This window comes from Parasteatoda tepidariorum, chromosome 9 (assembly GCF_982258835.1).
Source record: "Parasteatoda tepidariorum strain Cologne lab strain chromosome 9, Ptep-v5.0, whole genome shotgun sequence".
In the NCBI taxonomy this organism is placed as follows: domain Eukaryota; kingdom Metazoa; phylum Arthropoda; class Arachnida; order Araneae; family Theridiidae; genus Parasteatoda; species Parasteatoda tepidariorum.
The window spans coordinates 97,517,293-97,533,131 of NC_141763.1; the positions used below are offsets into that span (position 1 = coordinate 97,517,293).

Here is a 15,839-nt window from a genome sequence, read left to right on the forward strand (position 1 = left end):
ATTGTTTGAACTAAGTTATCAAAATATAACTTGATGTAAACAGGAACTATTTCAAAGAATTTTTGTGTTTAGTCGTGTGTTTTTACCATTTTTATTAATTGTCCAAGGAAGTCACTTAATAGTAGTTATCTAGTTTAGAGACATTGCTTGAACTTATAACTTGATGCAAAAAGGACCTATTTCAAATTATTTTTTTTTGTGTTTAGTTGTACGTTTTTACAATTTTTATTGTCTGAGGAATGTACTTAATAGTAATTACAGAATTTGGAAACATTGTTTGAACTAAGTAATCAAAAAAATATAACTTGATGTAAACAAGACCTATTTCAAAGTATTTGTGTGGTTAGTGGTATGTTTTTACCAGTTTTATTAATTGTCTGAGGAATTTATTCAATAATAGTAACATAATTTAGAGCTTCATCTTAATTTTTTTTTACAATTAAAAATTGATATGCCTTTATCAAACAAATACATAAAGAAATAGTAAAAAATAAGTAAGTAAAGCAAAGAAAAAGACAATGAAAAGTAGTTATTTTTAAAGACATTAAAATTCAAAAAATGCATAGACTTTAAAAAAAATTGATTTATTTACAATCACTTAATAGTCTACAAAGTTTCAAATGAGATGGCTAAGGTCTATAAATGAACACTTCTTGAGAAAAAAACTAACTAAGAAAAAATTTATCTTAATGTTGCTCACCTTTTCTTATCAGAACTTTTATGTTTTTTATGTTTCTTGCTTTTGTAATCAGGAGAAATTTCCTCTTCTTTTATTCTACAAGAGAAAAGAACAAACACATTTATGTTGTAAAAATTATAATATCAATTTCTATTGTGTTGTTTAATGAATCATAAATTTATTTCAGAAAGACAGATAATATATATATATATCAATCAATTATGATTCTTCGCCATCAAAAATACGCAGCAACCCTTGGAAAAAAGTCAAATAAAAAAAATGTCAGATTTCTTTAGCAACTATTAGGCTGTTTTTTATAATTAAAAAATACCAGAATAGATTTCTGCTTGTAATTAGAGCACCAGAAAAAATATATATAAAAGGGATACTGGGTCCCATCTGCATCAAAGGGTTAAATTAAATAAATGCATATACCTAAATCGTAATTTTAAAAAAAAAAAAAATTGGTCGCATATTTCTTTAAAATTTATTACTGTTAAGATAATTTTAAATAAAAAGAGTAATGAATACACACAGGATTGTAATTAATATATAAGAGTACAAAGTTTGAGTAATTTTGTAAATTATTGTCTATTTACAGAGGATGAAATTTTTACTGCAAGGAATTTCTGGAGAGGAATAATTCATAAATTCACAAATGGATTAATTCATAAATTTTTCAAATGGTTATAGTAAACTTTAAAAGTGATGGGTCGTAAGTCCATTAAAAATATTAATTAATAAATAATATCTTTAATTATTAAATTTTTATAGAAAATAAATTTTTTTTATTATATAATAGCAGTTTTAGATAAACCAGCAACATTAGCATATTTATTTATAGCAATGAATTAAAGAAATAATAAAAAACTGTCTCAAACATAATATACTAACATAGATTTTGAAGAGAAAAAAACTTGAAAATGAGAGATTTTTATCGAAATTTTAACTGGATAGCATCAAAGAAGAAAAGAAGGATTCAAATAGATCAAATTTTAGAAACTTATAGATTTAGATAGAAAAGATTTATTTATTATTCTTATTTACTTTTTTCCAGGAGCTAAAGCTTCTAACTGTGCCAGTGCATCGCCTACAATTAATTCATCCTCTTCATCTAACAAATTCTATAATAAAAAAGAGAAATATAAAAATAAGTATTCCTTGGCAAACTATCTCTGAAAAAAAAAACTTATTAAGTTATAGGACATAAAGGAGAAAATGGACAAGATTGAAAATTTCACCCCATCCAGACACAGATGTAATATAAATAACACAATATCTATTGCAGTATTCTCCCTAAGCGTTTTTAGAAAGGCAGCCTGCCTTACCTGCCCATTGATCCCCATAAATAAGCCCTCTTTGTTCCTTTTGTAAAAATAAACCGCCATCCCTTAAAAACACTGCCTTTTTATTCATATTCCATTTTCTTAAAAATTAATTCACCATTTAAATAATAATTACACACTGGTAAAATTATCGGCTTTTATAGATTTAATCCTGATTATTATAACAAATATTTACTTCATTAGGATTATTTTTAAAGAGTTAATTTAACAAGTATCTCTTTTTTCAAGAGGGGGATATTAATAAATTTTTCAATAGTTTTAATTTTTAAAATTATTTTTTAAATAAATAACTTTTTCTTTAAAAAAAAAAAAAGGAACTTAAAATGTTTATTTTCTTAAAATTTTCAGTTTAAATTATATAAAAATATTTCAAGTTGTTTATCAATTAATAATTTTTTTTAGTTTTTTTTTTTGAAAAAAATCTATGTCCTGTTGTTTATAGCCTTTAATTATCCATGCCTTTAATTATTTTTACAAACAACAGATTTTTATCTTACTCTGATAAAGAGAGAGAATTATTTTTTGAAATATACACATAGAATAGTATAAGAGGGTAATTAAAAAAATAGTTGAGGATCAAATTCAGTTATTACATAATATTTCACATTTTGATAAATTTTTATGGTGTCGAATGAGTGTCCTTTCAAAACTTACAGTGCCCTTTTCTGAGAGGCAGTGCCCTGCCTATTTTTATTTCCAGGTGAATTCTACTTAATGCATATAATTACAGTGGGTGATCGGTTAACGAACATAATCCGTTCCAAGACTATGTTCGCTATCCGAATTGTTCGTTAACCGATCAATGATTCACCATAGACTTTTATGTGAAATCGATTAATTCGTTCTGGAGACCCTAAAAATTAAATTTTAAAAAATTTATAATTTCATAGTAAGTTTTTAAAAAATTAATACATACATATAGACTTGCATATTAATCAGTCCTTTTCATTTTTTACTTATGGGGCGTTGAAGAACATGTCCAATGTCGATTGCTTTTCTCTCTTTTTCAGGATTTTCCGGAAGTAATTAATAGCATTGTCGTTGTAAAGATCCCCAACCCTACTGACATCAGCTTGGTTTGGATGCCATTTTAAGACCATTGCTCTGACATCCTCCCACTTTTTCAAAAGATCTTTAATGTCAGATGTCGGCATTGGTCCTCTTTCGCCTTCCTCCTGTTCAGATGGAGACACATTTCGCTGTGTTTCTTGGTGTTCTTCATTCAAAATTTCTTGGAGTTCTTCTGTCTTCAGTTCATCTTCATGTCCCATAATGAGCTCTTCTGTGTCGGTTCACCTCACAATGTGTTCTCGTTCACCTCCAATTCCAGATCTCTAGCAGTTGTCAAAATTTCATCCATAATTTCAGGGGTGTCTCCCTGATCACCTCCGTCTCCTTGAACGAAGGATGGACACAGCTTTCGCCAAGCTGAAATCAACTGTCGCTATGTGACTTCTGACCCCGCCTTTTGAATGATACGAATAGCTTCAAGAATGTCAAATTTTTCTTTCCAAAACGTTTTTAATTGAGGAGAATTGACTTGCTTCAAAACACCGACGAAACAGCGCGCGAGTGTACAATTTCTTGAAAGCCGCAATAACCTCCTGATCCATCGGCTGAATCAACGAAGTCGTATTCGGAGGTAAAAACTGAACTGTCAGCCAGGGAAAGTCTGTTAACAAATGATCTTCAAGATCCTTTGGATGTCCTGGTGCATTGTCCAATAGCAGCAGTGCTTTCAACGGCAAGTCGTTGGTATCAAGGTAGTCTTTGATGCTCGGGGCACAAACTTTAAATAGCCATTCTTTGAAAAGATACTGCGTGACCCACGCCCTCTGATTCGATCTCCACATTACTGGCAGTTTGCTCTTAATTATGGAATTTTTTTTGAATGCTCTGGGATTCTCAGAGTGGTAAACGAGAAGTGGTTTAAGCTTCATATCACCACTAGCGTTGGTTCCCAAAAGTAACGTCAATCGGTCTTTCATAGGTTTATGCCCAGGAGCACTTTTCTCATCTTTCGTGATGTAGGTACGGTTCGGCATGCGCTTCCAAAACAAACCAGTTTCATCACAATTAAATATTTGTTGTGGACGATACCCTTTTGTTTCAATGAATTCTTGAAATTTGAGACAGTACTTCTCAGCTGCTTCTTTATCTGCACTAGCAGACTCACCATGCATTAATACATGTTTAATTCCAGACCTTCTTTTAAACTTTGTAAACCAGCCAGTGGTAGCCTTGAATTCTAACTCCTCGGATGACTAACCTGGAGTTTGTTCTTTCAATTTCTCAAAAATTTCTCTAGCCTTCTCTTGAATGATAGGCATACTAGTTACATCTCGTTTCATTTCCCGTTCATTTATCCAAACTAAAAGCAACCTCTCCATTTTATCACGGATGGCACTTCTTTGCTTCGCAGATGTTATTTTCGTTACTCCTTCAGCTGCTTGAGTCTTTTTGATGATATCTTTCTTAGCTAATATTGTGCATACTGTAGACCTGTTCAAGCCATACTGTCTCGCAACATCAGCCATTTTCTGTCCACTCTCAACTTTGGCAATCATTTCTCGCTTGGTGTTTAAAGTGAGCACAGTTCTTGACACTCCATGCTTTTTGGGACCCATAATATTGTCAGATTTTCAATTTTTTTTTATAAGGGGTTCAGAAAAGAACACACGAAAATTTCAGAGGAACAGGAACCAACTAACGTACACAATTGACAAAGTTTTGGCGCACACTAGCACCATACGTGTGTTATTACCACATTCAAAGTTGCCAGTGGCGACTAAAAGGCGATTGACTATTTGGAAAAGAGCCTGCCGTCTGGAATTCGTCATTCAAGACAATGAATGGGACGGGGAATGAACGAGGGGGGGGGGAGCGCTCAAAACGAAATATTTTTCGGTTTTGAATGAAATTAAAACCGAAACTGATGGTCTAATTTGTATGAATATTCTATTGGAATTTTTTTTTCAATAGAACTTTGAAAATTAATAGGTAAGCAACATAATTCAAGAGAAATGAAAAACGATTTTTAGTCCGTTTCTCATATTTCACGTATTTTTACGGCGGTAGCGCGTCATTGGCACCTTTATATTTTAGAGTCTGCACTGATCGAAAAAATTAAGAATTCGCTTAATTTATTCGCTATGTCAGCAAATCCACTCGCCCATAACTTATTAGCTGTCAGAAAATATTGATATTCGTACTAAAATTGAAGTATTCAAGTGTGTATTGATTTTAGTCATAATAATAATTATTGAATGACCTTTAAATTCATTGTTAATTCAAGTTTCATTTAGTAATTATCAATACTAAACATGCTTTAAACATTTCTCCTTTCAGTGATCTTATTTTGCATGCAAAATTATAACAAATGTTTAATATTAATTTTTTTTTTCAGGCCGAGAAGTGTTCCTTAGAATTTGTTTTGTTCATTATCCAAAAATGTGTTCGTTGTCCGAACTCAAAAATTTTTTCTTGAAAGTGTTCGTTATCCGAACACAAAAATCCTTCGTCAAAGTGTTCGTTAACCGATTTGTTCGTTGACCGATCAGTTCGTTAACCGATCACCCACTGTATAGTTAAAATGACATATAATTTTTTACTTAATTATTACTGAACACAAAAATTAATAATTAATGACATAATTTAATTACATTACATAATTTTTACTTAATTATTACTTAACATTCAAATTAAAATTTCATTAAATAGAAAAGTACAATTATTCTAAAAATCTATACAAAAACTCCCACATAGGAATTCAAAATTAAATTGTAACTTTAAATATAATTTCTCCTATATTAGTTAAGAATATGCTCTCCAGCTCAAATTTTAAATTTGTTCTTATAAAAACATCAAATACAGTTCTCACAAGCAACCACTCATTCCACCCATTTACGGTAAGTTGGGGGTAATTAAGTGTGACTTTTTTTATTTTGAACTTAGTCCCCTTAAAAAATAGTTGAGTGTTTTAAGAGCTTTAGGTGATTTTGAGCTCCTTAAGAATGCAATAACAATTAACCAAGTTACTTATACTCTTAAAAGGAAGGTCATAATTACTACTTTATGAGCTTATTTTACCTAAACTAGCTATAGTTTTATACAGGCTGAAAATAATAAAAGTAACATCATGGCCTAAGTTATAATCAGATCTGTATTTACCATCTGATTACAATTTTTCTGAGGGTTGAAATCATTTTGAATCTACACACACTTTAAAAACAGTTTTCAAAGAGTTGTATAGTTTTTAAAATTTATTTGAATTTCATAGTCCGATTGCACCGTTCATCGATTGGAAATGGCTATGTTAAGCCACTTGGAGACTGCTTGCAGCCATTCATGGACTTCATGTATCCAAACAATAATAATTTTTATAGATGACAATGCTTCACGTTAAGGACCTTAACTATTTGCAACTGGTTTGAAGAACATTCCGGACAATTTCAGTAATCTGGCCACCTAGATCGTCCGACATGATTCCCATTGAACATTTATGGGAGTTTTCGTTACTGAATATTTATGAAACAAAGAGTCTGTACACAAAATCCTGTTTAAAAAAAAGCAATTTTAGTTTATCAATAGAACAATCTGACTGCAACAAAAATGGAGTTTGTTGTGCTTTTTGGAATCTGTCAATACTAATGATGAAGAGAAAGGAAGGAAAAACTAACACTGAATCTGCAAAACCAGGGGTCTGTCCAGACCGAATTTACTACCGTTTAGCGGTACCTTCACAAATTCAACTTTAGTAAAAACGGTAGTTTCACAAATTTAATTTTAGGAAAAACGGTAGTTTCACAAAATACTTTTTCTTAAAATTTTATTTTTGTATTCCTTAATCCATATTCTTGCCATATTTTTGTGTTGGATTTTTAAATATAATTTTTAATTTTTCACAAATTATATCTAAATTTTCACAAAATAGGTACCTCTCAGAAAAACCTAGACTGACCCCTGAAAACAGATTTGATTCCTTTCCTGATTCATAAATGAAGGAATAATATGTGTACAAAAGCTAAACACATTATTGTTTTACCATTCTTAATGATACACTGGTTGGGAAGAACTTTTTCCTATTTGCTTGTAAAAAATTTACATTAACAAAGTTTACGGAGAAAAAAAAGTTGATCCACCCAAAAATCGGTGGCTTCCCTAAAAGTGGTTCCTTCTGGAAGTTTCAATGTATAAGCTGAAGTTAGCCTATTAAGTGTTAATTATTATTAACAGTGAGCTTACTTTGACTTTATCATTAGGAATGGCTAGACCAGGGAACTTTTCCTTTTTCTTCTCTAGTTCTGTTTTAACAACATCTTTTAACTCATCTTCCTCCTCCTTTACTTCTGTTTTTGGCATCATCGTCTGTATAAGACGTAGCAAGTTTGCAGAAAATGATTCCTATAATGAAAGTGAGTAGCAAATTTATTAAGCTTTATAAAAACATATTCATAGAGACAAGGTAAAATAAACTAATAGATAAAATAACCAAATAAACAATTAACACGTTGCTGCATACTTTTAATTTTCGATGGCCGTGCTCGGAAACACATTTTTTGTTCAATTGTTTATGATTGCAGCTTGAAATTGAGTCAGAGTGCCAATTGCATGTTTGGAAGCGAAAATGATCATTTTGTCACAGTTTTTCACTAAAACTCTCGACAGAGGTAACCATCATTTGCACATTATGACATTTTTTCTATTCCCAAACCAATAAAAAAAAATTATATATATTTTTTAAATCCGAAATGTTAGATTTTTTAAAATATATGTTACTGAAAAAATAAACAATTAAAAATTAACAATAAGATATCTATAATAACTGTTATGTATAATATCTAAAATCAACACTGTTAATTCATAGATATCTATTTTTAATATTTCTTTATCATTCTCTTTCATTCTTAATATTATTCTCCACAATTATTATGATTTGATATTTTATTTTTATCGTAAATTAATAGCTTTGAAAAATAATAAATAAAAAATTTTTTATGACAAACATATTAAAAAAAGTATGTAACTTAACCATTTTGAAATTATTACTCAACAGCAAATGCGTTATATTTACTTTTATGACGAGCTTTGCAATTATTTAAAGCCAAAACTGATATTAGGAATTAACTTTACATAATATTACTAAACAATCAGATGAAAAACATATCTAATTTTCTAGCAACCCCAAAGTTAAATAGAAATTTTAAAAAAAAAATTAAAAAAAACAAACAAAACAGTATATTAAGTTGCAATGTTAACTGAGAAATATGATTATTAAACTCTAAGTTTGAATTTTATTCTAATAGTAGGGGTGCACAACCTGTGGCCCGCGGGCCAAATGCGGCCCTTCGACTACTGAAGTGCGGCCCGCGTGAGCTTCCAAATACAATAAAAAATTTTTTAAAAAGGGCAATTTTTAACCGCACTTTTAAGTAATCACGTTTTGACACAATCAATTATAACAGATTCTTTAGTAAATGTACGTTTAACGCACTTTCTTTAAGCCGATTTTATCGTATCATAAATGAGTTTTCTTAAGCAGTCATTTCCGCTTTTCTACGTGATTTCGAAAATCCCGAATTTTTACTACGACGCGAGTTTCAGATCAGCCATTTAAATAATCACTTTTTGGTGCGCTTTATTTGTGACGATTTCATCTTAAATCTAAGTGATTTTTTATCTTTTTTTTCTTCTCAATTCTTTCTTTTTCTCAACAAGTTTTTCGGCAATTATTGCTATGCGTTCCCACGTATCATAAAAAATTCCAATTATTCTATTACGACATGCAAATTTTAAATCGTGTATTTGACACGCTTTATTCGTGCTGAGTTCAGCATAAATATAAGTAATTCCCCCCCCCCCCCAATTATTTCTATACTTTTCCACATGATTTTGACGATCCCATTATTTAACTATGATGTTTACGATATGTTTTACTTTTACTTAAGATTACTTTTTGATACGGTATTTCGGTGCAGTTTTATCGTAAATCCTAGTTATTTTTCTTTCGTTTTTTTTACCGCAACGAATATGATTTGGTCGAATTTGGTAATGAATTGTGATTTGGTCAAAAACCAAATATTCGGCAAAAAAAGAAGAAGAAAAAATCGACTGAATGCCGTACACTTGGGGCCAAATAGCAAAATCTTTTAGCAGCATAGCAACACTGAAACTAAAATTTCAATGCTCAGAATAATATTTCCTGGAAAAACGTATTCATAAATTAACTCTAAAAAATAAGGCTAATCAAGAACGTTTTTGAAAATGAAACAGAGAACATAAAAATCAATCTTAATTTCTGAAAGAAAATTTTAAAGCTGAACTTCTTAGTTTTCCAATTACCAGAAAAAGCCAAGAAAAAAGAATTAAGTCAACAGAAATGCTATTAAAAATTAATGCGTTATAATAAAAACGTCTAAAAAAGGTTTTTTTTATTTAAAGAAAATAAAAAGTTAGAAAAAACGTTCTTAATTTTTCAAATGAAAATCTTATGCTGAAAATCGCAATTAAAATTTTTCTCATTGCCATAATTTTAGAAGAAAAAAATTGCTATAAGATAAATTTATTAGTAACTTTATTTTTAAAAAAAATGCTGAGTCAAAATAAAAATGCCTAAAAAAGAAAAACAGAAAAAACAAATTTTTCTTAGTTCCAGAAACAAAACTTTAATACCGAAAATCACACTTTTCTATGTTACTGGTTATTTATATTTACGGTTCAGGGAAAGAGTGATAATAAATTAATAGTATGAGACGTTCTGTTAAAATGATGGGTTATAATAAAAACAGCAAAAAATGGAGAAAAAAAATCCTTCTCTATTCTCAAAGTATTAAAAAACGACAAAATTGACGTATCTGATTATAATTTTAAAAAAAAGTAATGTCTATGAAAATTCAAAAATAAAAAAAACTTAGAAAAATACATTTCTAAAAAATATTCTGCCGAATATTTGACTGATCATTCAACCAACTGAATTTTTCACAGAAGGGCCAAATACTCGTTGCACCACTAATTTAAATGCAATGTTATTGCAACTTGAGAAATTCATAAAATGGCGGAAAATGTGAATTCTTAAACTGCTCACTGTTTGTAGTTTAGATTTCAATTTTTTGTTGTTTAAGTGATCTTTTTCGATTAAAAAAAAGGAACATTTTTGCGATTTAAATAAAGTCTAATAATTAATAAAATGAAATAATAAAGTACATTACAAAATAAGCATTGAATTTTATTTTCCTATACTATCGCAGTTTTGTTTTTATTTTAGGCTTTTGTTTAAAACCTTTAAATTTTCTTCAATTAAAATTTTTAATTTGAATTTATATTACTTAATTATGACTGAATTTTTTCCTACTTTCATTCTGAGGGCATTGCAGTTTTTTTTATTTATTAGAATTTAGAGGCGTATCCAGAAAGTAAGTTTCCCTATTTTTTTAAAAAAAAAGAACTCATACTTTCAGGAACATATTTTTTGGCAACAAGTACAGCAATGCTTCAGCTATTTTTCAACATGGCAACATAGAATTGAGACACTTGTCGTATCATGGGCTCAACTTTTGTATCCCTCTGTCGTAGAACTCTGCCACCTGTGAATGGAACCACGTTGTGAAACAGTAAGCGCTGGCCGTTACTGTGAAACACTGCGGAAATTGCGACGTGCCATTCAAAACAAGAAGCGTGGAATGCTTATTGCAGGTGTTGTGCTCCTCCATGACAATGCTCTTTCACATACAGCTCGATGCACAGCAGCTGTTTTGACGAAATTTGGCTCGGAGTTGTTCGATCATCCACCCTACTGCTCTGATCTTGCTCCCAGCGATTTTCATGTTTTCTTGCACCTCATGAAATTCCTATCCTCGGGTGAGAGTTTTGGAAACGACGAAGAGCTGAAGATGTCTGTCATACGCTGGTTCCATTTACAGGCGGCAGAGTTCTACGACAGAGGGATACAAAAGTTGATCCCACGATACGACAAGTGTCTCAATTCTGGTGGGGGCTATGTTGAAAAATAACTGAAACATTGCTGTACTTGTTGCCAATAAATATGTTCCTGAAAGTATGCGTTCTTTTTTTTAAAAGAAAAATAGGGAAATTTACTTTCTGGATGTGCCTCGCAATTCTAAAATGAATTTTCGTACTGCATGACATGATAAAAAAAAACATTTATTTTCTTCACTGTTTATTTATCTTGATAAATCTATTGTTCATATGATAAAAATAGCAATTTTTTTGTAAAAAAAAAAGTATAAGTTTTTTTATTTTTGAATGAATCCTAAAAATGGAACACCTTTAATTTTTTACAAATATATTACTAAGTTTATTGATGAAAAAATGGAACGCTAATATTTAAATAAACATTACTACATTTGTCATTAACATGTCTCAATACATGCGCGGCCCTTCGTTAGCCAACCAGCTGTGCCCTTCACTCAAAAAAGGTTGTTCACCCCTACTAATAGACATTAATAACAAAAAGTTTGGGATCTCTTAATTGAGTAGATTTAATCTTCTATGCAATAATCTGCTTATCCTTAAGAAATAAAAACAATAGCGTAACAATTTAAAACTTTAATATTTTTTTACATTGCAGCAAAACAAGTTATAATTAGTTACTAAATATTTAACTTTCTTGTTAAGATCAAATCATGCATTCTTATTTAGTACTCAACAATAAAAATTTAAAATATTTTTGAAAAAACTTGAGATTTTCACCAAAAGCCCAATAAATCTCAGGTTTTTGATGTAAATGGATGGGATTTTTCAAACCCTGTTTATTACATATCAGCTTAATTTTTAGCACAATCAAAAATTTTAAAAAAATGTTATTGCTTTTTATAAATTTACAGTAACTTATTACACACTTAAATATATTACAAATTTATTTCATTCTTCCAAGATTTTTGGAAATAATTTTTGTTAATGGATTCTAGTTCAAAATTTTTTTTATACTTCTTCTCTTGGGGTTTTACTTTGTTCTTATGAGCAGATGCATTACCAGCAGAACTGAATTCTTTGAATTCTGTCAATTTTGATTTTGACGGTGTGGGTCCCCTACTTAATTACCTTAGAACCCCCCCCCCCCCAAAAAAAAGAGCACTATCTTTCAAGGCAAAAGGAAGAATATATTAATAAAATAAACAATATATAAATAAAAGGACGTGCTTTCTTCTCCTTGCTTGCAGCCCTCTCACATCCATCCCTTCTTGTCTCTCTAAAATGCTTTACACTTGGTGCATAGTCTAATTCTAGGTGATAAAAGAATGACTTCCTGTTTTAAAATATTGAACTGAAAAATTGTTCCTATCTGGTATAGTCATGCTGAAAAATTAAGCATTTTTAAAAACCTTGTACCAAAATTAAGTACTTTTAAGGGCCCTTATTTTCCAAAATAAAAGTTGAGCAGTTTTTAAGGATTTTTAAGGAACATGGGAACCCTGTTTAAGACGGGTCTCACTTTTTAATCAGTGAAATAAATATCAGACAGATTAAATAAAATTACCGAAAATTCTGCTCCATTTTCTTCCAAGGCTTTTTTAAATCCATCATATGAGTTGTTTTTTTCAGCCAATGAAATTATAAATTCAGCTATAAATACAAGAAAATTCATTAGCAATCTAAAAAGTAGAAGAAAACAATGGGGGATAATAATTCCAAATTAACTCTATTAAGCAATTTTTTAATGATGAAAAAGTGTACATGAATTAACCATTTAGTTTTTATTTTAAAGAAAATAAGTAAAATGTGCTGCAAGATTCAGTACACTGAAATTTTTAAATCAGCTTTATTATCATATTCAAAAGTAATTTTTGTTGCACTGCAATTAATTATAGTTCATCAATGCATTATATAGTAAGCAAAATCAACAACCAGTTATACCTGTCATAAGAATGTGTATTAACTAAAATATTTTGTTTTAAAATTTTTTAAAGAGGTTAATGTTTTTTCTGTACATTTTTTGCTTCTTTTATTATAGTGCAGCATAGCATTTCAGTTTTATTAATTTATTCTCACCTTTTCCCTATACGGTAAGAATTGGTAACATGGATGATCAAAGTTTTCAACGTTTAAGTAATGCTTTATGAATGAAGAAAAATTTTTTTTTTGGTTTCTATTTTGCATTTTTATAAGTATTTTTATTACAATATAAATTTTTTTAAAGAGCGTTTCTAATGGCGTCACTCTCCCCCGGATTAAGCGCACATGGGGCTCTAGGCCATTCAAAATTTTGGGGCCCTTAGGTTCATTTTTATTTATTTATTCAAATATAAAAGTATTTATATATCTTTTCATTTTAGAAAGCATATTTAAAATTAAAATAAATAATAATAAATTAAATTTTAATCAGTAGTAAATAAATATGATCAACATTGTATATAAAAAATTACGGGATTTTATTAATATATATATTTAAAATTGATTTTTTTTAAAAATCATTATTTTTCTTAATTTTTAAAATTTTTTTTCAAAAAATCCATTTTAAATAATTAATTAAATTTTATTAGGCCCCAAGTCATGGCCTAATGGGTAATCTGGCACTGGTCACTCTCTTATCAAAATTTTCTCTAGAAATACGGCAAAGTGAAATAGTTGAATTTAGATTTTTTGTGCTAGTTTTCATTAAAAAATTAAGAATGATTTTTGTTTTGATATATTTTTTTTTATTTCTCTCTTTTTCTTTAAAAAAAAAAAGAACTTTTGTTATCAGGGGTCTGTCCAGGCCGAATTTACTACCGTTTAGCGGTACCTTCACAAATTCAACTTTAGGAAAAACGGTAGTTTCACAAATTCAATTTTAGGAAAAACGGTAGTTTCACAAAATACTTTCTCTTAAATTTTTATTTTTGTATCCCTTAAGAAACAATAAATCCATATTTTTGTGTTGATTTTTTAGTATAATTTTTAATTTTTCACAAATTATGTCTAAATTTTCACAAAATAGGTACCTCTCAGAAAAACCTAGACTGACCCCTGGTTATTATTGATGCTTTTATTATGAAGCAGCAAATAAGAGGGTTACTATTAGATTTACTATTTTTTCTTTGCTTTTTCCTAAAAATACAGAAACTGGAAAAGTGGCTCAGCTTTAAAATTTCAGAACTAAAATTTATTTTCATAATTTTTTTTCTCAAGAATAAGATTAGACTTTTATTTCGGTTTTATACATAATCTTTTGTCTTTCTGGGCATTTTTATGAAAGCTCAGTATTCATAAAAGGGTTTCTAATAGACTATATTTCTTTTCACGTTTTATGAATTAACATATTTTTTTCTTTAATTCTCCATTTCTTTTTTTCACCTCTACAACTTCAGTTATTTTTTATAGCTGTTAGACAGTTTCTTAAATACTTCTATTGGATAACTACTATAGTTTTTTTTTCTCCCTTTACCCCATAACTGTAATACAGGTAGGTTTTGATTGGGTTTTAATAATGACTAAACTTATTTACATATAAAAATTATTTATGAATAGTTTTTTCTAAAAAAATTTTGCTATTCAACTGTAGAATATTTGTTATTTGGTCAAGTCACTATTCGTCACCAACAAAATCAATATTTGTAATAGTAATCAGAATTAAATCTATAAACACACTTAATTTTTACCAGTGTGCAAATTATTATTTAAATAGTGAATTAATTTTCTTGAAAATGGAATATAAATAAAAAAGGCAGTGTTTTTTTGGAATGGCAACTTATTTTTTCGAAAAGTGTGCATTTATAGGGATCAAAGGGTAGGCATGGCAGACAGCCTTCTCAAAACACTGCTTATGTTTTTTTAAGGTTAAGAGCTACTGCCATGAATACATAATATCTTACTGATCTAACATTAATTTTTTTAAGATTAATTGCAACTTTCCGAGAGAAATTTACTCAATACATCCTACTTTAATGTTTTTTTGAGGTTAAGAGCTATTATACAGTATACGTTAGTTTGGTGTACTTTTAACAGGGCGCATACTGGTAACGAAACTGTTGCATAGCCGCTAAGATTCAATATTGGTCTGCGCAATTTTACAGCAAAAAACAAGTGCCTACTGTGGCTGTGTGTGTTAAAATTCTTGCCAAAGAGCATTCACTATATGTCTGCATTATTTTTCACTTACAAAAAGTAATTTTGCAGTAATAAAGTCCATGTAATAATTAGGAAAATTTACTTATTCTGCTCTGCAGCAGAATGATCACCAACTTACGGACAGTGGCAACTAAAAAAAAAAAATTAAACTAACTAAAACAAAATTATTACAGAAGGGGATAAACTTGAAGGGTTTAAATCGTGGCTATTCTGAGGCAAACCTTTACTAAACAACAGATAACTATACGAAAATATTCCCCTTACAGAAAACGTGGAAAATGACTTTAAGGTGAGATGTTCTAATAATAAGAAATCGAAATAATAATAGAAAAATGAAAGATTTCATATAAAGTAAATGCACCAATATACTGTGCCCAATACAAGGGACACCCAATTCTATACTCCATTAAAAATAATTTATGTGATCAAACCTAAATCTTTGTCGTTAATTCCTAAATGATTATCAAGCTCTGTACAAATCTTTGACACAAGTGAGAGATACTCTAATTTGCGCAATTCCTCCATCACAAGATAGTTTACAAATTTTGTCCTTTTAACTTCATGAAATTTAATTCAAATGCACTTTTTTACTGTACTTCTATTTTATTCAAAACACAAACAAATTAAGGAAAAGCAGCTTTTTTATAAAATACTAGTGTTGCTTATAACTTTATTTGATATGTCTTTGGTTACGTGGCTATTCTCACTGCATATATGCTCAGTGAAGATGACAATATAATTGGTGAGTT

General features: G+C 29.4%; 1 protein-coding gene across 1 annotated transcript in view; it reads right to left on the reverse strand.

Moving 5' to 3' along the window:
- pea (ATP-dependent RNA helicase pea) overlaps positions 1-15,798 on the reverse strand; it is a 48,267-nt gene extending 32,469 nt beyond the window's left edge. The window contains exons 1-5 of the mRNA XM_071186115.2: positions 15,522-15,798; positions 12,521-12,606; positions 7,270-7,428; positions 1,727-1,803; positions 701-775 (exon numbers count right to left, since the gene is read on the reverse strand). Coding sequence (XP_071042216.1) covers positions 701-775; positions 1,727-1,803; positions 7,270-7,428; positions 12,521-12,606; positions 15,522-15,615 — 491 coding nt within the window. The 5' untranslated portion in view covers positions 15,616-15,798. The remainder of the gene's footprint in view (positions 1-700; positions 776-1,726; positions 1,804-7,269; positions 7,429-12,520; positions 12,607-15,521) is intronic.
- Positions 15,799-15,839: the final 41 nt, after the last annotated feature.